Below are 23,839 nucleotides of genomic sequence, written 5' to 3' on the forward strand. Positions count from 1 at the left end.
CCTGGATCTTTCTACCTAACAGCAGTGTAACAGCACCTTAATCACACAAAATGGTTCAGCTCAAGAAGGCAGATTACTGTCATGTTTTCAAGGGTAACTAGGGATGGACCATAAATGTTGGCCTTGCCTGCATCTATTGAATCAATAAATAAATTTTTTTTAAAAAGAGAATATATTGTGTTCTTCCTACAATGTTACATTTCTGTATATTTGCCAGATTTTACTAAAACAATGATGTCCAGGTCAGTGTCCCATTTCCCACCCTCAATTAAGTTGATATTATCCAAAATTCTGCAGCACTTATCCCAACTTTCAGCATGTCCCATTCAATCAAAGAGGGGGTGATGGTGTAGTGGTATTGTCGCTGGACTAGTAATTCAAAGATCCAGGGTAATCCTCTGGGACCAGGGTTTGAATCCCACCACAGCAGATGGTGGGATTTGAATTCAATAAAAATCTGGAATTAAAAGTCTAATGTTGACCATAAAACCATTGTCGATTGTTGTAAAAACCCATCTGGTTCGCAAATGACCTTTAGGGAAGGAAATCTGTTCTTACCTGGTCTGGCTTACATGCAACTCCAGATCCACAGTAATGTGGTTGACTCTTAAAGGCCCTCTGAAATGGTCACTCAGTTGTATCAAACCACTACAAAGTTTCAAGGAAGGAATGGAACCGGATGGACCAACCAGCATTGGCCGAGGCAACAGAAACAACAATGTCCTGTCATATGGTGGCAGCACAGTGGTAAACAGTCAGGAGGGAGCTGCCCTAGGAGTCCTCAACATCAACTCTGGACCCACCAAAGTAGTCTCATGGCATCAGGTCAAACATGGGCAAGAAAACCTCCTTCTGATTACCAATTACCACCCTCCTTCAGCTGATGAATCAGTGTTCCTCCATGTTGAATACCACTTGGAGGAAGCACTGAGGATATCAAGGTCACAGAAAGTACTCTAGGTGGGGGACTTCAAGGTTGATCACCAAAAGTGGCTCAGCAGTGCTAAAGGACATGACTGGGGCTGTGGCCGATGGTGAGGGAACCAACAAGGGGGAAAAACATACTCATCCTCCACCAACCTGCCTGTCACAGATGCATCTGTCCATGACAGTTTCGGTAGGAGTGACCTTTGCACAGTCATTGTGGAGACGAAATCCTGCCTTCTCTTGAGGATACCCTCCTGTGTGGCACTACCACTGTGTGGCTACCACCATGTTAAATGACATAGATTTTAAACAGATCTAGCTATTCAAGACTGGGCGTCCATGAGGCGCAGTGGACCATCAGCAGCAGCAGAATTGTACTCGAACACAATCTGTAACCTCATAGCCCAGCACATCCCCCACTCTACCATTAACATCAAGCCAAGGGATCAACCCTGGTTCAACGAAGAGTGCAGGAGGGCATGCCAGGAGCAGCACCAGGCGTATCTAAAAATGTGATGTCAACCTGGTGAAGCTATAGCGCAGCATAAGCAGCAAGCGATAGACCGAGCTGAGCAATCCCACAAATAATTGATCAGATCTCAGCTCTGCAGTCCTACTGCATCCAGTCATGAATGGTGGTGGACAATTTGTGGAGGAGGCTCCACAAATATCCCCATCCTCAATGATGGGGGAATCCAGTGCATCAGTGCAAAAGATAAGGCTGAAGCATTTGCTACAATCTTCAGCCAGAAGTGCCAAGTGGGTGATCCATCTCAGCCTCTTTCGGAGGTTCCCAGCATCACAAATGCCAGTCTTCAGCCAATTCAATTCACTCCACGTGATATCAAGCAATGGTCGAAGGCACTGGATAATGCAAAGGCTATGGGCCCTGACAATATTCCAGCAATAGTACTGAAGACTTGTGCTCCAGAACTTGCATGCCCCTAGCCAAGCTGTTCCAGTACAACTACAACACTGGCATCCACCCGGCTATGTGGAAAATAGAGTTGAAGCCCAAGATCGGCCATGATCGTACTGAATGACAGAGGAGGCTCGATGGGCCATACAGTCAACTCCTGCTCCTATTTGTGTTTAATCAAGTAGCACTTACTCAACAATAACCTGCTCACTAATGCTCAGTTTGGGTTCTGCTCTTGAACTGAGAACCAGATATCATTAGAATCTCAATCAAAACACAGACGTAAGAGCAGAATCCAGAAGTGAGGTGAGGCGAGAACAACTTCACTCAACATTAAAGCAGTATTTGACTGAGTGTGGCACCAAGAAGCTCTTGTATAACTGAAGTAAATGGGTATCAGGAGAAATTCTCCACTGGTCAGACCAGTATAACAATGCACAGAAGGATGAAGATTGTAGTTGTTGGAAGCCAGTTGGTTGCATAGAGTTCCTTTTAAGGCACGTTCCTGTACCATTCTGCCCAAAGTATTAAACAAATCGCTGAGCTCGTGATATCAGTATTGGTTATCCTTTGCTAGTTTGATTGCTTGTCTCACTCCCAGTTTAGTTCACAGTATTCTAAATTAACCTTTTTCCAACATTTACGATTGCCCATTTCCCCATACAATCACCTCTAAAATCTCTCCTTTCCACTCAAAAACTGTGCTTTCCTCAACACCTGAAACTAGAGAACTGTATGGCTCTTTTCATCAATGCCTCTAGCAGCTGATGTCTCCAGGCAACTGAGACAGTACCAAAGGACAATTGCAAAGTCTTACCATCGTTTTCCCCAACTTGTATTCAAACGTTTTGGCTATATAATGTAACATTCCACTGACTTCAGTGATTGCTGGTCTGCATTGCTTGAACATGGAAGGCCCTTTGCTGCTCAAGTATCTAGGTCCTCCAATTATTCCTCAACTCTTCCATTGCCATTCATAATGGTATCTAGGTTCATGGCTTTTTTCCCTTTCCACACTGAATATATTACACTAACATACCTACAGTAAATTTTACCTTTGTTTCAACATCATAGAGCTAGTTCATATTGATGAGCTCGTTCAGTAAAATCTGGGTTGCCTCCATTAATTCCACACTCCTGCTTTTAAAGTGGTGTCATGTAAAATTACATTTGCATCGAGCGTCAAGAATCCAACTCACTGATGAAGATTAGAAACAGTGATGTTCCTAACACAAAGTCCTCCAATCAGTAGCTGGCTTCCCTTTTCACTTCCAGCTTGCTTTTTTTTTGATCCACCTTACTATGTAAATAATTTGTCTAGATAACTGTCAAGTTTCCCCAGGGTAGTCAAATCTTCAAAAAGATCCAACTTTTAAAATTTCTCTTTTCCAATGCAAATGGAGTTCATTTTACAATGATCTTTCCTCATAACTCTAATAATGCTTCTGGATAGAGAAATTCTCATCTTTAGATATTTAAAAAAGTTAAAGTGAGCATTGCTCCTATAGAAAGTGAGTCTGGAGAATTAATAATGAAAAATAAAGAGATGGCAGATGAATTGAACAGGTATTTTGCACCTCTCTTCACTATAGAGGATACAAGTAACATCCCAGAAATAGCTGTAAACCAAGAACTGGAAGGGAGGGAGGAACTTAAGAAAACTACAATCACCAGGGAAGTGGTACTTGTTGGAGCTGCAGACTGACAAGTCCCTGGGTCCTGATGGACTCCATCTTAGGGTCTTAAAAGAAGTGGCTTGTGAGGTAGTTGATGCATTGATTTTAATTTTCCATAATTCCCTAGATTCAGGGGGAAGGTTCCATTAGATTGGAAAATAGCAAATATAACTCCTTTATTCAAAAAGGGAGGAAGACAGAAAACGAGAAACTACGGGCCAGTTAGCTTAAAATCTATCATGCGGAAAATGTTAGAAACTATTATCAAAAATGTAATAGCAGGGCACTTAGATAAATTCAAGGTCATCAAGCAAAGTCAACATTGTTTTGTGAAAGGGAAATCATTTTTAACCAATTTATTGGAGTTCTTTATCCACAGCACATCTGACTCCTTTAAAGGGGAACCAGTGAATGCTTAGATATCCAGAAGGCATTTGAGAAGGTGCCACGTCAAAGGTTATTGCGGAAAATAAAAGTCTTGTGTAGGGAGTAACATTTTGGCATGGATAGAAAACGGGAATCAAAGAGTAGGCTTAAATGGATCATTTTCTGCTCGGCAAGATGTAACGAGTTGTGTGCCACAGGGATCAGTGCTGGGGCCTCAACTTTTTATAATTTATATAAATGACTTGAATGAAGGGACAAAGGTATGATTGCTAAATTTGTTGATGACACAAAGATAAGTTGGAAAGTAATTTGTGAAGAGGACAGAAGGAGGCTACATGGGGATATAGATAGGTTAAGTAAGTGGGCAAAGATATGGCAAATGGAGTATCGTGTGGGAAAATGTGAAATTGTCCATTTTGGCAGGAAGAATAAAAAAAGAAGCATGTTATCTCAATAGTGAGAGATTGCAGAGCTCTGAAGTGCAGAGGGATCTGGGTGTCCTGGTGCATGAATCGCAAAAGGTTAGTATGCAGGTACAGCAAGTAATTAGGAAAGCTAATAGAATGTTATTATTATGAGGGGAACTGAATATAAAGCAGGGAGGCAATGCTTCAGTTATTACAGGGCATTGGTGAGACCACATCTGGAGTATGGTGTACAGTATTGGTCTCCTTATTTAAAGGAAGACATAAATGCATTGGTAGCAGTTCAGAGAAGGTTTACTAAACTAATACCTGGAACGGGCGGGTTGCCTTTTGAGAAAAGGGTGGATAAGCTAGGCTTGTATCTGCTGAAGTTTAGAAGAATAAGAGGCAACCTGATTGAAACATACAAAATCCCGATGGGTCTTGACAGGATGGATGTGGAAAGGATGTTTCCTCTTTTGGGAGAAGCTAGAACCAGGGGTCACTGTTTAAAAATAAAGGGTCGCCCATTTAAGACAGAGATAAGGAGAAATTTTCTCGGAAGGTCACGAATCTTTGGAACTCTCTTCCTCAAAAGGTCGTGGAAGCAGAGTCTTTGAATACTTTTAAGGCTGTGGTAGATAGATTCATGATAAGCAAGGGGGTGAAAGGTTATCGGGGTAAGTCGGCATGTGGAGTTGAGGTTACAATCAGATCAGCCATGATCTTATTGAATGGCAGAGCAGGCTTGAGGGGCCAAGTGACCTATTCCTGCTCCTAATTCGTATGTACGCATGTTTGTGCCATCAGTGCATCCTAATTCAATAACCAGTATCATGAACAGTACCCCATGTGGGATTTGGCCAATGTCTTACACAGCGTCAAGACCTATTCAGATTTGCACTCCCATCTGCTATTGCAAACTAACATCTCATTTTCTTTTTCAAATGAGAAGAACCAAACATTATGGAGGTTGTTACATGATTTACCATCTATATCCATATGCCTTTGATTTCTTTCACATTCAATGCCACTTCTATTTGATACACATTCTTAGGGTTACTTGCCCTACGTTATTATTTCACACATGGAAATATGATATTTTCCCAACCAACTACTCCTCCAATTACCTAAAGGACTGAAATGTTTCAATGCCTGGTTGCCTTGTTCCTCATTAATTTCTTGTTGCTAATTTGCTAGCTAACTTTAAGATTTTATTCAGTGCATCATCCAAAAATCCAATCTATATAATAAAAGTTGCACATTTGTCATGTGTAAATAGGACATGCATGAATGGGACCAAGGAAGTAACTATGGGCATTGGGTAAATTTGACAAGTACTTGGGAGATCCATGCCATTTACTTAAAAAATGCATCTGTAAAACTATTTCTCTTTTTCCAGTCGTTAAAACACAAAATGAATAGTCAATTAAGAAATCAAATTGATCAAATTACATTCCCTTAAAATGGTTACCCATCAATGTCATTTTATTCTTCTGTTAATTGAGCATAATCGACAGAGAATTGGAACAGCTGGTGATGAGAGACAGAGACATGCAAGTAGATAAGGAGAGAGAAATAGTGGAGGTGATGTTCCAAACATGGCAGGCACGAGAGCGCATGAGAAAATGTGAGTGTACATGTTAGTGACGAACCAATGTTTGAGACACTCCTGAATTTAGCACACTTATTCAATAAATAATAAAATATTTGGAACAGCAATCCCAGCAGCCCAGCTCTCCTGCTCTTTTCCCACAGTGCTACAAATTTTTCATTTTAGCTACCAACCCAATTCTCTTTTGAAAGTTACTATTGAACTGGTTTCTATTACCCTTTCTGATAGTGCATTCCAGATCATAACTCCTTGCGTAAAAATACTCATCTTCCCCTAGTTAACTTCCCAATTACCTTAAAGTGGTGACCTGTGTTTACCAATTCAACTGCCAGTGAAAACAGTTTCTCATTTTCTGCATCAAAATTTGATTAGTTTGCACACAATTTTTCCTTAACCTTCTCTGGCCCTAAGACAACACCCCCAACTTCCCTTGTTTCTACATTGGTTATTTATCCTTTCATTTGTAAAATGTCTAGCTCCTAGTCTGTTCTTTGAAAAACTTTGATGTTTCCCCAATTAACAATTCAGGCTTTTTTTTGCCCCTTGATCTTTTCTACATTTTCCAAAAGCATTTTTCTGTTCTGGTTCAGGAAATCATTCTCAATATCACTGCATCCTTCTTCCCCGATGCATTAGACTTAAAGCAACAGATAATTTCTATATTGACAGACAATCTAAATGGAAGTTCTTTTGAATTATTAGGCTTCTTAAAGTCACAAAAAGTGACTGATTAATAGGATATTGTAATGCTGCATTTTTCAGATCCTTACAGGATTAACTAGTTATAAACAAATTAGTATTGTTCCCCATCACTATAATTAATTGACACTTATAAAAGTCAGTGCTTGATTTGACATTTCAAAACATACTAATTTATAAATGGGTTTAAACAAGTTGTCACTTACAAAGTAAACAGCTCCAAAGCTTCCATGTCCAATTTCATGCAGGTCAACAAAAAGTTCCTCTGGGTCCTCTTTAAAGAACAGTTCTGAAACCTCTGGATCTCTCACTGCCCCTTTACGTGTTGAAGATGGCATTCTTGCCAATCAAAGCCTTGGAATGGTTGGTGATGGGTTCACAAATTTCTCCCTTCATCGACAAATGCTTCTTTAAAAACAGCAACAGCTGCAAAAGATGACCTGAACAATAAAGGGAAAGTAACACAAACACAACACTTTAGTTCGCTTCATTTACTTTGAGTGTAGTTAATTATTTTATTTTTGATTAACGACAAATATTCCAAGAATCAACATTACATTTAACTGAGAGAAAATGAGTGTACATAACATTGCAGAAATAATACATCAATTAAAACGAAAGTACAGCCATGGCAAGCATTTTGCCCTGTGTTCAAAACAGTTATCTGCTGCCAGTCACCTGTCGTCAGCAGTGACTTCAGGTCCAGCCTCCATTTTCCTGGCTTTCCCTCAAGTATTCCATTACTGACCCAGAGAAGACTTTCCAAATGGTGCAAGTTTGTCCTTGGCTAAGGTCTCCAGTACAAGGGTAATTCTTGACAAGTGAATTAAGATCACTTCCAAGTAGCTGGGGTCAGATCATTTGGGCAGAATGGGGTCATCTGTAGGGAATCTCCAATCAGATTTTAAGCCTTTTTTTAAAAAAAATTTCATAAGCTTAAAGTAATTCAGCAGAATGCCTTAGATTTCTAATGTTAAACAAATTAAGAGGACACTGATCCAGAGTCCTCAGAACGAACTCACCATACAGAGTCATGCCAGGCAACTAGCCATCAGCTCATATGAACATCCATGTTTTCACCAGTGCTGTTAAGAAGGCTTCTGAGCTCCGATAAAGCTATGATTTTTCTCTAATCTAAAGACAAGTTGAGCCACCTCCGTGCTGTCAACACATAGGTCTTAAAACTCCAAGTATGAAAGCACCAGGGCTCATTTTTGTTCTGCTAAAACTGACAGCATATATGAATAGCACCAATGAGAATACACATTACAAAGCTGACTCTTGCAACCAGAGGCTATTACACAATTTTGAAAAGTGTAAATGAAATTTTGGTCTCCATCCACCCAAATCCTCTAAGGTGGTTTAAAAAAAAAGTATATAGGTTACTTGAGTTTATAAATAGAGACATAAAATATAAAGCTAAGAAATCATGAGAACATGATAAGCCACTGGTTAGGCCTCAGTTGGAGTGTGGGAATATTCTGGGTAAAAAACTTCAGGAAAGTGTAAAGGCCTTAGAAAGAGATTGCAGAAGAGGCTTATATTCTTATCCTACTAAAACCAAGAAACGTCAGAAAATAAGAAAATGAAGCACTTCAACCCCACTCTGTTATTCAAAAAGATCATGGTTGACCTTGCGCCTCAACTCCACCTTTCCATACTATTATTCTGATTCTGTCACCCTAGTTCTCTGACCCTGGCCAGGGCAAGCATTCTCCCAGCATCTAGCCTATCAAGCCCCTTAAAAATTTCAACGAGATCATTTCTCATTCTTCTAAATTCTAGAAAACAAAGGCCCAGTACTCATAGGGCAAACACATCAACCCAAGAATCAATCTAGTGAACCTTTGTCACAATCCCTCCATGGGAACTATATGCTTCCTTGGGTAATGAGACCAAAACTGTAGATAGCACTCCAGGTTTGGTCTCACCAAAGCCTTATATAATTGCAGTAAGACTTCTTCACTAACACTTGAGCCTTGAAGGCTAGCATACCATTTGTTTGCTGTGCTTGCATGTTAACTTTGTGATTCATGTATCCAAGGCATCCAGATCCCTCTCAATGGCAAGATTTCCCAGTATCACCATTTGAAAGATATTCTACTTTTCTATTGTTCATCTGAAGTGGCTAACTTCACACTGCCCTGCATTATTTTCCATTTGCCATGTTCTTGCCCATTCACTTAACCTGTCTATATCCCTTTGCAGCCTCCTTAATGCTTATTTTTACACCTAATTTAGCCCTAATCCACAGGCCCTAATTTTGTGCAATAGCTTCCTCTGTGGCACTTTATTGAATACTTGAAAATCCAAATACCCTTCATCTAACTGGTGTCTCCTTATCCATCTGCTGGTCACACTCTCAAGAAACTAACAGATTTGCAAAATACTCATTTCCCTTTCATAAAACTATTGACTCTGCCTTATCAATTGATTTTCCAAATGCCCTGCAATTACATGTTCCAAATAATACTATTTTCCCAACTACTGATGTCAGGCTCTTGATGCAAAAGCTCCCAGTTTTCTCTCTCCCTCCCTTCTTGGGCAGTGGGGTTACATGTGCCACATTCTAATCCTTGGTGATTGCTGCAGAATTTTGAAAATTCTGCAAGATCAAAACAACACATCCACCATCTCAAAAGCTACCTTTTTTTAAAAAAACTCTAGAAGGCAATGCATTGTCAAATGCAGGGGTTTAATCAACTTTTAAGTCCTGTAATTTCTCCAATACAAATTATTTCTTTACAGCTAACAATATCCTAAATTCTTCATTTTCACTAGATCCTTGGTTTGCCATAATTTTGGGCAGATTTATTTTGTGTACCTGTCTTTACAGTAGAAGACAAAGTATTGTCTAATGTCTCTGCCATTTCCTTATTCCCCATTATAATTTCTTCTGCCTATAAGTGTCCCATTATTACTTTTCCTTAATATCTTCCTTTTTACATACCTATAGAAGGTTTTACAATATGTTTTTAGGCCTCATTAGTTAATTCTCAAATTCTCTTTTCACTTCATCAATTTCTTGGTCATTTTTTGCTGAATTCTAAAATCTTCCAAATCCTCAGAATTATTACTCTTTGACAAGATTATAAGATCTTCCTGTAATCTACTGCCATCTTTAAATTCACTTGTTAGCCAAGATAGGACCACTTTCCAATGAGATTTTTTATATTGCAATAGAATGAATATTTGATGCAACTGAAGAATTTTTTTTAAATGTTTGTCATTGCATATATTTTGTAATGTAGTTTTCCAATCCACAAGCAACTTGTCCCTCGCACCTAATCAATTTACTTTGTTCAGCCTTAAGAACTTTGTTTTAGACTTCACTAAATCACTGTCCAACTCAATGTAAAATTCTATCATATTACGATATTCCCTAAAGGCACCATTACAAGGTTATTAATTGACCCTTGTTTATTGCACAATACTAGAGCTGAAATAAACTCGATTCCTCAATATACTGCTCTGCAAAATTATCTTGTATAAATGTGCCTCAATTCCCTGATGTATACTCTTCACAACACTACAGCTACTGTTAAAGAAGCCTATAAACTACTTGCACCAGTGTTTCTGCCCTTAACTCCATCTAACTGATTCTACATCTTGATTTTCTGAGTTAAGATTCTCTCTACTGCCTCAACTTCATCCTTTATCAGGGATAACACCCACTTCCATCTCCTTTATCATTTTGTCAGTCTCTTTAAAAATTGTATTCTGGAATATTTAGATTGCAATCTTGGTCACTGTGCGACCACATCTCAGTAATGGCTATAGATCAAAGCTATTAACATCTTTGCGCTAATAATTTATCTATTTTTTGTTGCAAAAACTTAATGTATTCTGATATAGTTGCTTTACCTTTTTCACTTATTTTTTCTGATGTCACTTTGAAACCCTTTGAAGTTGAGGCAAAGTTCTCAAGGAATGCATGGATTACATATTAGAATATTGAGAGAGAGAGACAAGTAGTGCGAGAATAGGTAATAGTAAGGTATTAGGTGGGTTCAACACAGGAGAGAAACTAAAAGTCTAAATCAGGGTTACTGTGTATGTGTGAGAATGCAGACTGTGGTAAATAAGATTGTTGTGCTGCAGACACAGATAGCCATATGGACATATGATGTTGTGGCAATACCAGAGACCTCGTTCAAAGGGGAGGGCAGGACTGTGCATTATATATTCCTGGATACAAAGTGTTCAGGAAAGATAGGAGGGGAAAGAAAGGAGGGGGGACATCAGTATTGATTAAGGAGAACATTGCAGTGCTGGAGAGAGGATGCCGCAGAGGGGTCAAAGACCCCTAAAGCTATGGAACAAAAAAGATGCAATTACATTGCTCAGTGTAGTCCATAGACCGTCAACTATTGGTTGTACAAGGACAGAGGAAGGAAAGGCAACGGAAACCACAGAGAGCTCCAAAAATTAGAGTAGTTATAATGGGGAACTTTAATTATCCAATACAGACTTGAAAAAGGGCAGAAAGGAGCAATTGTTCCTAGAGTGTGTTCGTATGTTTCCAGTCCAACAAAAAAAAGAGGCACCGTTGGGCCTTGTTCTTGGGAATGAAGTGGACTATGTGGATCAAGTATCAGTAGGAGAACATTCAGAGGACAGTGATCATAGGATCCCAAAGTTTAGGTTAGCTATGGAAAAGGACAAGGAGCAATCCAGACTAAGAATAATTAACTGGGGTGGGGGGGGGAGGCTAACTTCAACAGGCTAAGAATGGATCTGGGCCAGAAATCAATCATTAGCAGGCAGAACTCTAACTGAACAATGGGCTGCCCTTAAATAAGAGAATGTTCAAGCAGCATCAAGGTATATTCCCACCAATAGGAAAGGTACGGCAAACAATTCCAGAGCTCCTTGGAAGATGAAAGAGATGGCGATTAAGATGAAGCAGAAAAAGTGTGCTTGGGATAGACATCGGGTAGATAATACAATTGAGAACCAGACCAAATACAGAAGGTTCAGAGGGGAATTGAAAAAGCAAATAAGAGAAGCAAAGAGTATGAAAAGAGACTGGCAGCTAAAATAAAAGGGAAACCAAAAGTCTTCTGTTGGTGTATAAATAATGATAGGGTGCTAAGAGGAAGAGTGGGGCCAATTGGGGACCAAAAAGGGTATTTATGCATAAACACAGGGGTCATGGCTGAGGCATATATAAAAATAAACTTACATCTGTCTTTATCAAGGAAGACACTGTCCAGGTCATGGTGAAATAAGAGATTTAAAATTGATAAGGAGGTGGTATGAGATAGGCAATCTATACTTAAAGGTGGTAAGGCACCAGGGTCCAGATAATTGCAAATGTTACACCCTTGTTTAAAAAAAGTGTAAATATAAGCCCAGTCTCTACAAGTCAGTCAGTTTAATCTTAGTGATGGGGAAGCTATTAGAAACAATAATTTGGGTCAAAATTAATAGTCACTTGGGAAATGAGAGTTAATTAAGCAAAGTCAACATGGATTTAAAGGCAAATTATATTTAACTATTGTAACTTGTTTGAGTTTTTTTGATGAGGTGACAAGAGAGTCGATAAGGGTAATATTGTTGATGTGGTGCCCACGGACTTCCAAAAAGTATTTGATAACGTGGGTCTGGTCCAGGAATTAATGATTAGAAGGCAAAACTGTAATTGAATGATGGGCTGCCTTTAAATAAGCGAAAGTTGGTTAAATAAGAATTATCTTTAATTCTTTAACTATTGGATTTGTAAGCAAAGTTAAAGCTTATGGAATAAAAGGTACAGGAGCAATATGGATACGAAATTGGGTGAGTGACAGGCAACAAAGAGTAGTGGTTAACAGTTAACGTTTCGAGTCCGAATGACCCTTCAACAGAACCTTTTTACTTAGTTTTGTTGAAGGGTCATTTGGACGCGAAACATTAACTGTGCTCCTCTCCGCAGATGCTGCCAGACCTGAGTTTTTCCAGATATTTTTGTTTTTGTTTTGGATTTCCAGCATCCGCAGTTTTTTTGCTTTTATCTTAGTGGTTAACAGTTGTTTTTCAGACTGGGGGGAAGGTTTATAGTGGAATTCCCCAGTGATCAGTGTTAGGACCCCTGCTCTTCCTGATATATATTAATGCCCTAGACCTTGGCGCATAGGGCACAACATGCAGATGACAAAGTTTGGAAGTATCATGAACCAAGAGAATTACATGAAATTTCAAAGAACATAGAAAGGTTGGTGGAATGGTCAGACAAGTGAGAGGTGAAATTTAATGCAGAGAGTTGTGAAGGGATTCATTTTGATAGGAAGAATGTAGAGATACAATATAAAATAAAGGGCTCAATTCTGAAGGGGATGCAGAAGCAGAGGGACTTATGTGCAAAAATTGTTGAAGGTGACAGGGCAGGTTGAGCACAGTTAATAAAAGCACACAGCATCCTGGCTTTATCAATAGGGGTGCAGAGTACAAATGCAGTATAAAACACTGGTTTGGCCTCAATTCAACTATTGTATCAATTTCTGGGCACAACACTTTAAGGATGTGAAGGCATTACAGAGGGTGCAGAAAAGATTCACAAGAATGGTTCCAGGGTAATTCAGTGATGTAGAAAGACTGGAGAAGTTAGGAGTGTTCTCCTTCTCCTTGGAGAACAAAGTTGAAATGAGATTTGATTGAGGTATTCAAAATTACAAGTCCAGACAGAGTAGATAGGGAGAAACCATTCCCATGGAGGAAGGATCGAGAACCAAAGGGCACAGGTTTAAGGTAAATGGCAAATGAAGCAACGTGAAGAAAAACTATTCCACACAGTGAGTGGTTAGGATCTGGAATGCACTGCCTGTGTGGTGAAGGCAGATGTCAATTAAGGCTTTCAAAAGGGAATTGCATTATCTAAAAAAGGAAAAATTTGAAGGGCTACAGGGAAAAGGAAAGGGAGTGGCACTAGGTGAATTGCTCAGAGGACCAGCACAGACACAACTGGCTGAATGGCCACTTTTGGTTCTGCAACCATTCTATGGTTTTATGATTCTATGATTTATGTATTCAGAATCTTTTTTTTTAAAATAAAACTGCTATCCCAGTTGATATGGAACCTTGTAACTCAGACACCAATATGTTTTAGAGCTTAGAAATATTTGGTTTCACAGGATTGTTACACAGCTCCAGATTGTTGTATTCATTTACCTAATGCACAATCCTGATAAATTCTTGACCTTGGTAAGTGCAGGTTATGTTAGGAAATTGAGATACTTTAAGCTATATTGGTATTTGTGGGTGTTAGGAATGAGTTTCAGCTTTAATGATTAAGTTTGATTTGTATTTCTGTATGTGTGTTAAGATAAGGTCAGGTTAAGTTGAGTTTTAGTTTCACTCAAAGATGCTTGTATTTCTAATGAGAGTTTAAGACTGTTTGAGAAGTTAAGCAAACAGTAGAAAAAACTGGGCTACAGGGGTCTAGAGAAGCAGGCTCCTGACACAGACACAAGAAACTAGAAACAGCAGTTTGATTTGGAAGCTGTTTGAGTTCAGTTTGAAGACCTCTACCAGGCAGAAGCAACTTAGAAGGGGCAGATACCCAGTCCAAGCTAAAGTTGGTTGAAAGTAGCTGCCAGAGAGACACTGGAGCAAAGATTGGATAGCAAGTCCCAATCTAAAGAAGAAAGTCCCCAAATCCAGGGGAGTGGAACAGCAGAAAGTCCCAAGAAGGAGTTTAGAGTAGGGAGCAGATGCAGGCTCCAAGCTTCAAGCTTAAAGAGATAAAGGCTTAAGAGAAGCCAGAAGGTCCAAAGAGACAACTGAAGGTCTGTAACTCTTTGCTGGGGGCATATTAAGTAGTGCTGTACTGTTGACAGCTGAGTCAGTGAGAGAGTGTGCGTGGAGGAAAGCTTGAATGCATGTGACCACCTACGGGAAAAGAACATCGGAAGAAGAGTTTAAAACCCTGGAGGTGGACCCTTGCAGAAGGCAGCTGAGAGAAAGTGTCAACCAGTGTTATCTTTACAAACCCGTATATATCTGTAAAGGCATTGCATTGTTGTGGATGAAGGAGTATTGTAATATAGTTCATTTTGTTTAATAAACGTTTTATACTTTTGCTAAAAGTTCGTTAGCTGACTCTGTTCAGTAGCCCCTCTCTCCATGTATCTAAACAAACAAATAAAAGTTAGGATCAATCAAGTTGAGTTCCACCCTGGATCAGGCTTGTCCAGTCATAACCTCAGCTGGGAATAACAGTTATTATAATGACAAGTCCAATTGCATATGCAACTGGAATAAAGGAAGGATTTGCTACATCAGCCTGAAAAACAAACACATGCCTTCCAGCAGGAATAGGTAAATGATTTTGCGCATCCCAAATTCTGAGGTAGATCTTCAATGTACTCATTAGGTGGTCTCATACTGAAAAGGACTGAAAAACAGAGGCAGGTTGTTCTCCACTGTCAGCGTGTTCACTTGTACCTTTGCCATAGCTCTTTTTTTGAAAAAAACACTTTCAGGCAAACATAGTCCAAGGCCCAGCCGTGCCAATTTATAACAAACACTGAGGTCACTGGCTGGCCTGGCAGAATGTGATGGGCCTTCACTTTCCCACTCTAATCCTTATTGATGTTACAGAGTTGTGACTGTCCCAGTGTTAACTGAGATAAGAAACTTCAGTTAGAGAGAAGCTGGAAAAGCTAGTATTGTTCCCTTTGGAGCAGAGGAGGTTAGAAGGTGGCCAAGGAAGTTTGGGTAAGAGTAGATAGAGAAAAACTACTGGCATGTGGGTCAACGAGCAGAGCTCATGGATTTAAGATCATTGGCAAAAGATCTAAAGGCAGATGAGGAGAAATGAATTTACTCAAACCTGGCAGGATCTGGAACACTTCAACTGGAAAGGTGTTGGAGGGCAATTCCATAAATAACCTTAAAAGGGAGTTGGACAGGTAATTGAGGATGAGGAATTTACAGGGTTATGGACAAAAAGTCAAGTATGGGATTGAGCACAACTGCTATTTCCTTTCATAATAAATCATTGCTATTTTAACCAAGTTCAGTACAAATTGTCAAACTAAAAGTAGTCTTGCACATGCATTTAAATGTAGTCAGTATAGATTTAAAGAAAATAGGAGATAAATGCAAATTTTATATACAACTAACTGACATCAGTCTTGACAGGTCTACCCTTTCAGCTTTACATACTGAAATGAAAGCTCACTGGTTCACACAAGCCTCAACATGCTCATCAGTACAGGATCATTTACTACCATAACTGGGCATTCCAGATTGACAACATTTTTGCTGGTACTGCCTGCTATAGGGCAACACAAACAACATTAATGACTTTGACATTTGTTATTCATTTTGTTTTTAAAACCTTCCTTTTTAATTTTTTGCTGTAGTAGATAGATGACTCTTTTTATTCATAGAATTAGCAAAAATACTGAAGTGGGAATAATACAGAATTTGTTCCCCTTTTTAGAAAGAATAAGTTTAGTTTATTAATATTCTGCCTCTAATAGCCTAATGGATAAGGACATTGCAAGTGTAGCACTGAGTCACAGAAATCAGAAGGTGTTAGGTTCAATTTCTGGTCTCAGTAAATTGCAATAATTAGCGTGCTACATCAGGATCCAGTCTCCATCAACATACCTTGGCTATGAAAAGTAGCAAATTATCTATAGCAAGATTTTGAGCCTTCATATGAGAGAATGAAAATAACAAGAACAGCTTTGAAAATTCTCCTTTCTGCCCTCCAATATTTTTTTCAAACTTTCCATGAGGTATGAAAGGTTTCCATTTAGCAGCATTCCTCTCTCTCCAAATAAGATGGTCAACATTCAACTCTGCCAGCATATTCATGGAAATAGTCTTCTGGGATGGTTGTTTTTAATGAAGTTTTCCACCATACACTGCACAAAAACACCAATGCTGCTACTCAAGCTGCAAGTTGTAGCATTAGCCCCATATCAAAAAACTGAAAAATAATCCCACTCACATGCTCGCCAATCTATTTTTAATCCACCAAGTTCAACTTTTTTTCAAACTACTGTAACCTAACATTTCCCATAATTTTTCTTCCTCTAAGCTCTTCATTAATACGTTGCACTATGTTTTGGAATTAAAAATCAACTTTAAAAAGTGTGATAATCTTGCTGAGATCATTTTTCATCCAAACACATTATGAATGTGACTGCACCTGACATGTTAAAAACAGAAGAACTTCAAATATACAAGTATATTTACTGGTTACAATATAAGTATATGCATGAACAAATCTTAACTAGTACTAGCTTTAAAAGCAACAATTGCAATGCATAAATCCACAAAGAAGCCAGGAATAGCTTTGTATTGTAAGTACGGTGTTGAGGACCAGAAGTCTCAAATTTAAGCAATGGAATTGGATTTGTAATCAAGGATGGCAGTTTTGTGGGGAATGGACCTGATTGGAGGGTATATGACAGGAATACCATTGTCAAGGTACCTCATTAGAGAACAGAGTTAAGGGCATGGAATTATCAAGTGTTTGTTGGAGCAATATACTGCCAATAAAATCTGCAGTAATTCAGCAAACACAGTTCCAAACATATTAAGGGTTGAAATGTTTCAATGTATTGTACATGAAAAGATATTTAAGTTCAACTTCAATAACACCTAGCTAAAAGTTTCTGAACTCCCTCATTGCTTCCTCCCTCATTTCTGTAAGGAAAGTTTTTTTAAGTAAGCGAAACATACCTTCCAAAATGATTTACTAAAATATCTTGCTTCAGCCCCTGCATATCAGGGTCATATTGTGTTTCTTAGTTTCTGTCCTTGGATCTTGCAGTTTTACTCAATACACCTGTAAAGAGAAACCCATTTTTTTAAAAAAAAGCAACTCCAGTTCAAAATTGCAACTCTAAAACAGCATTCAGTGGTATAGCACAGAATTAATTGTACACTAAACCTAAAACCGCCTGTAGCTTCCGACATCCCTCAATTTAATCATTAGAGCAGCATTTTGTCATTAATTGACTACAGATAGCAATCTGAAATGTCCAACGTACTTTCAGTACAGTACATGCATATTTAAAAGAGCCCTTTCCTCTCAGTTTAAAACACTTTCAAAGGTGAAATGGACAGAACAGAGAATGAAACAAAACCAGTTCTCCCACATGCTGGTGGCAAGAAATATTTCCTCCTCCCATTATTATTGGGCATCTCATTTAACACTCCCCATTCTAAAAAATTCTAGTCTTAATCTGATCAGGAACACAGGCTTGGTGGGTGATAAAAATTAAAAGACAGCACAACAATTGTTGTAGTTATTATCAACCGAGTATTAACACAAGAGGTATGTGAGCTACAAGGTACAGTTACCATTGTTAAAGCTTCAGAGGGAGAAAAGGTATCAAGAACTCCATACGTGTACTCATACGTACATGGAGTGGTGCAGTGGACCCTGTCTTAGAGAATTTGAAAGTTAGGAATGGATACAATAGGCCAACCTTTGTTTGTCCTCAAGCCTATGACTGCACAGTGATTTCCCAATCCAATTCCTTAATGAAAAAAATTTAAATTCAACTGAAGTTATCGTGAAATCAGTTTGAAATGAGGACACGCAATTTGGAACAGGCAACAAATGCTGGCCTATCCATGATGCTCACATCCCATTAAAGAGTACGTAAAAAAAAACCTCGAGAAACTTACGCACCTCAACAACTCAGCTTTTGGTACCAGCACAGAGTGTCAAGACAAGGCACCCCACTATGCAATAAAATTGCAACATATTCTGCAGAATTTCAATATTTTTTATACAACACAGCATTGAGGTTATATAAGGTTATATAAAAGTTTATCAAGATGTCATCACCATGTAGTATGCACTTGCAAAACTTGACAGACCCAGCGCAAGTTCTAAGTATTTGAAAAATCTATACTATCACTACCTCTTAATCGTTTTCCACAAATAAACAAGGAGTAATGAAGAGAACCAAGTTGTACATTTGTAATATACTGTTCCTGTCACCACAAATTTAGTTTAGAAATGGGGATGGAGCGAGGGGAGTCTTCTGTGTTTGCACTAAGTCAATCAGGTTGTATAACCAGTTTATAGTGGGTTTAAACCCATCACAAACCTATGAGTCACCTGCTGATCTCAGTTTCCTTACACCAAAACTTCACAAAATTTAACAAGAGGAAGAGAGAAGAAAGGGAGCAAAAACAGAAAAAATGAAAAGAACAAACTTGCATTCAAAGAGCAACTTTCACAACCTCCCAAAACCACCTTACATCCAAAGAAGCACCTTTTAAATGTAGTGTTGTAATGTAGGGTTCTGTAAATAATCTGTTGGCTGCAATGATTAAGGATTAAATGTTGACCAAGACACCTTAAGAACTCTTCATTCTTCTTTGAAATGTGCAATAGGTTCTTCTATATCCACCTGGAGGTGATACAGGGCTTCGGGGCTTTAATGTTTCATCCAAAAGCTGGCACCTCTGATAGTGCATCACTTGCTTAGTACCACATTCACTTAATACCACATTAAAATGTCAAACTAGATTATGTGCTCAAGACTCTGATGGGGCTTGAACTCATAAGGTGCTGACTAAGTACAAGTGCTATCAGTGAGCCTTATAAAGGCAGCAAAGTAAATCCATCTTCTACAATTTGATACAATACTACAATCGCTCAATGCCACTTTCCTAAAAAAAGTAATTTTGACAAGTGAAAATTAAACATAATAGGCAGTAAATATTGAAGCCCACAAGATGTATGGGGCAGTGGCAGTATGGACACAAAATTGACTAGGGACAGAAAGCAGAATATGGTAAACTATTGTATTTCAGGCTGGCAGAAACATATAGTGGTATCCCTTGGGGTTGGTATTAGGACCACTGCTCTTTCTTACATTAGCGACCTGGACTTGGGTATAGAAGACACAAATTCAAAGTTTTCCAAAACTTGAGTGATGAGAATAGCAAATTTTAAAATAATATTGATAACAAAAATGCAAGAAATAGGAGCAGGAGTGTACCATTTGACCCCTCCAGCCTGTTCCACCATTCAATAAGATCATGATTGATTTGATTGTGGCCTTAACTCCACTTTGCTGCCTGCCTCCCATAACCCCCTGACTCCTGTGTAGATCGGAAATCTGAAAATATTCAAGGTCAAGTTAGACAATTTCCCAGCCTCCAGTGCTCTCTGGGGTAGAGAATTCCAAAGATTAACAACTGTCAAAAAATCTTCCTCATCTCAGTCTTAAACGGGTGACCCCCTATTTTGAAACTGTGGCCCTGGTTCTTTACTCCCCTATGAGGGGAAGCATCCTCTTAGCAACTAACCTGTCAAGCCTCCTCAGAATCAACATGTTTCAATAAGATCACCTCTCATTTTTCTAAACTCTAAAGACTTTAGACCCAACCTTTCTCATAAGACAAGCCCCTCATCCCAGGAATCATCTGAGCGAATCATCTCCAAACTGCCTCCAACGAAAATTTATCCCTCCTTAAATAAGGAGACAAAAAACTATATGTGGTACTCTAGGTGTGGTCTCACCAATGCCCTATACACTTGTAGCAAGACTTCCCTACTTTAATACTCACCCCCAATGCAATAAAGGTAACAACCCTTTTGCCTTTCTACCTACTTGCTGTACTTACATACTAACTTTTTGTGATTCATGTATGAGAACATCCCCTCTACCACAGCCTTCTGCAGTCTTTCTCCATTGAAATTATATACTGCTCTTCAACCCTTCCTGCCAATGTGGAAATTGCACATTTTCCCACATTATACACCATTTGCCAAATTTTTGCCAACTCACTTAACCTACCTGTATCCCTTTGCAGGCTCTGTCCTCCTCAAAATTTACTTTCCTACCTTTGTATCGTCAGTAAATTTGGCTATTATACATATAGTCCCTTCATCCAAGTTATTAATATAGATTGTAAATAGTCAAGGCCCCAGCACTGATCCCTGTGGCGCTCTACTAGTTACAGTTTGTGAAATTGAAAATGGCCCATTTCTCCTGACTCTGTCCAATGAACAGGGCTGGCGGAATAAATTACATTTAACGCAAAGAAGTTTGAAGCGAAATTTTGGGGGAGCATAAACTAAATGACAAAACTTTGAAGAGGTGCAAGAACAGAAATCTGGTGGTTCACTAAAACAAATTTTTGAAGTTGACAGAACAAGTTGACAAAGCTGATTAAAAAGCATAAGAGATCCTTGGCTTTACAAATAGAGGCAGGGAGTATAAAAGCAAGGAAGTTATGCAAAAACTTAACAAATCACTGGTAAGCCGAAGATAGAGTATTGTGCCCACTTCTGAACACCACACTTCTGGAAGGATGTCAAGGCCTTGGAGGGTGCCAAGGAAATTTACCAGAATGATAACAGTGATGAATAACTTCAGTTATGAAACCAGAGATGTTGGGATTGTTCGCCTTAAAGCAAAAAAGGCTAAGGGGTAAAGGTGTTCAAAACAATTAGCAGTTTTGATAAAGTAAGTGAGGAAAATATTTTCATTTGCAGAAGACAAGACCACAGATTGAAGATAATTGGCAAAAGAACCAGGAGGAAAAACAAGATTGTGCAGCAAGATTGGGGACAGTGCATGACAAAAGGGTGGAAACAAATACAAAACAGAATTGAATCTGTGCCTGTGAAGGAAAATTATGGGAGCGGGAAAGTAGGGCTAATTGAATAGCTCTTTCAGAAAAACGGTACAGGCATAATGGGTCGAACGGCTTCTGCTGTGATAGGTTTTTTATGATTTTTTAATTACTGCACAACCACCGAATTAGTTGTTTGAAGAAACAGGCTTTAAACATTTAGAAGCACATCGTCACTTTTAGCTAAATTAGGAAATCATTTGGAAGAATTAGCTGGTAATACAAAGTACTGCAAATGAAGAAAATCTGGAATAAAACTGAAAATGTAGTAAATACGTAAGCAGGTCAGGCAGCATCTGTGGAGACAGAAAGAAAATTAACGGTTCAGGTCAATGACCTTCTGTTGGAATTGGAAAAAGGTAGAAATGTAACTGGTTTTAAGCAATACAAAGACAGGCAAAGAGAGTGGGAAGTTTTGGAGGGGGTAAACAAAAGGGGAGGTCTGCGATAGAGTGGCTGGCAGGAGCAATTAAATGGCAAAAGGGATGATGGTGCAAGACAAGAGCTGATGGTAAAGAAACAAAGTCTAAAAGGAAATGTGAACAGCAGAACCATAAACAGCTGCCGTATAAATAAACACAGGTTGGAGGCTATTGTCCAGGGTCCTAAACATTCATTCCAGGCAAATCAGCAATCTGTACTTTTCAATATATCATGTATTCACCACATTTGGTGTGGTCTCCTCTGCACTGAGATCATCATTTTGTGCAACCCAAGTTTTCAGTTGCCTGTCATTTTATTTCTCTGCCCGACTACCATTCTGCCCTCTGCCTCCTACACTATTCCAATGAAGTTCACTGTAAGCTAAAAAAAACCCTCATCTTTCAAGAAGGCATTTTACATCTTTCTCTCACTGGAGTTCAAAATATTCCACATCAGAGCCCTCATTTTTTTTTGGACAGCAGCCGTTGGTGGTGATTCTGTCATTGCCATTTACACATCCTCTTAACCCATCTTATTCGTTTACTTGCCTCATTACCATCTGATTTTGCTTTGCATCACCTCTTTTCTAATTTAATCTCTGCCACCTTCCACCTTATCAAAGGACAATCCTTGACAACCCATCCCAATCCCCTGACCTTGCCTCTGAACTTGTTTAAAACCTGCTATATCTTTAACTCTTTCTAATCATGATGAAAGGCCATCAATCTGACACATCAACTCTCGTTTTCTCTCCACAGATGCCGCTGACATAATTGGGGATTTCAGAAGCAGATAAGCTGAGGTGGGGTGGAGATGGGCAACAGTAACATAAAATTGAGGGTTTTGAGGATGGAAAGGATGTGGGGTTGGAAGTTCCAATCTGGATCATATAGCATGCCAATGCTGGAAGCAGTCTAGTTTGGCGTCAGACAGTGACTAAGGAGAAGGATGGAGTCGGTGGTTAAGGATCTAAGTTTGCAAGGGGGAAATCAAAGACAATGGCTTCCGACTTCCAATATTTAGTTGGAGGAAATTCCTGCTCATCCATTACTGGATGTTGGACAAATAGTGTCACAAGTGGATCTTCTTGGACTTTGCCTACAGGAACTAAATAAATTTAATTCAATGTGCAATAACCATGCTGCAACTATAGGAATAGACATCTGCAGCCTCTGAGGCTCAATCTAATGCAAGTATGGTTGTCACAGAACATTGATGTTAAAATACATAACAAACGAACATAGCATAAGAGGTGTAGGCCATTCATCCTTAAGCCTGTGCTGCCAGTCAATAAGATCATGGCTGATCTGCTATGGCCTTAACTCCACTTTCCTGCCTGTCCTCCATAATTTCAACTCCAACGCAGGTCAAAAATCTGAATACATTCAAGGCAGAGTCAGACAATTGGCCCAGCCTCTACTACTTGCTGGGGGAGAGAATTCTAAAACTAACGGCCCTCAGAGAAGGAATTCCTCCTTGCCTCAGTCTTAAATAGGAGACCCCTTATTTTGAAACTGTGCCCAAATTCTAGATTCTCCCACAAAGGGGGAAATCCTCTGAGCATCTACCCTTCAAGCCCCCTCAGAATCTTACAAGTTTCACTAAGATTACGTCTCATTCTTCTAAACCACCATGAGTAAGGTCCAAATATTTCTCAAAAGACAACCCCCTTCATCCCAGGAATCAACCGTGAACCTTCATTGAACTGCCTCTAACGCAAGTATATCCTTCCTTAAGTGAGGTAACCAAAACTGTACACAGTATTCTGGGTGTAGTCTCACCATCCTGTACAGTTGTAGCAATGCTTCCCTACTTTTATATTCCACTCAACTGCAATAAAAGCCAACATTCAATTTGCCTTAATTACTTGCTGTACTTGCATGCTTACTTTTTGTGATTCATATACCAGGACACCCAGATCCCTCCATACTGCAGAGTTCTGTAATCTCTCCCCATTTAAATAATACTCTGCTTTTCTATTCTGCCTGCCATGTGGACAATCTTACATTTTCCCACGTTATATTCCCATTCAATTAACCTATCTAGATCTCTTTGCAGACTTCTTGTATCTCACAACTTGCTTTCCTATCTACTTTTGCATCATCAGCAAATCTGGCTACAATACTATCTGCCCCTTCATCCAAGTCATTAATATAGATTGTAAATAGTTGATGCCCTAGCACCG

At 39.1% G+C, this 23,839-nt stretch overlaps 1 protein-coding gene across 1 annotated transcript in view; it reads right to left on the bottom strand.

The window, feature by feature from the left end:
• Nucleotides 1-23,839, bottom strand: part of taok3a (TAO kinase 3a) — a 108,920-nt gene that overhangs the window by 72,886 nt on the left and 12,195 nt on the right. Inside the window, exons 2-3 of the mRNA XM_041203056.1 lie at nt 17,308-17,413; nt 6,834-7,067 (exon numbers count right to left, since the gene is read on the bottom strand). Of these exons, the coding sequence (XP_041058990.1) occupies nt 6,834-6,965 (132 nt within the window). The 5' untranslated portion in view covers nt 6,966-7,067; nt 17,308-17,413. The remainder of the gene's footprint in view (nt 1-6,833; nt 7,068-17,307; nt 17,414-23,839) is intronic.

This window comes from Carcharodon carcharias, chromosome 13 (genome assembly GCF_017639515.1).
Source record: "Carcharodon carcharias isolate sCarCar2 chromosome 13, sCarCar2.pri, whole genome shotgun sequence".
Taxonomy (NCBI): Eukaryota; Metazoa; Chordata; class Chondrichthyes; order Lamniformes; family Lamnidae; genus Carcharodon; species Carcharodon carcharias.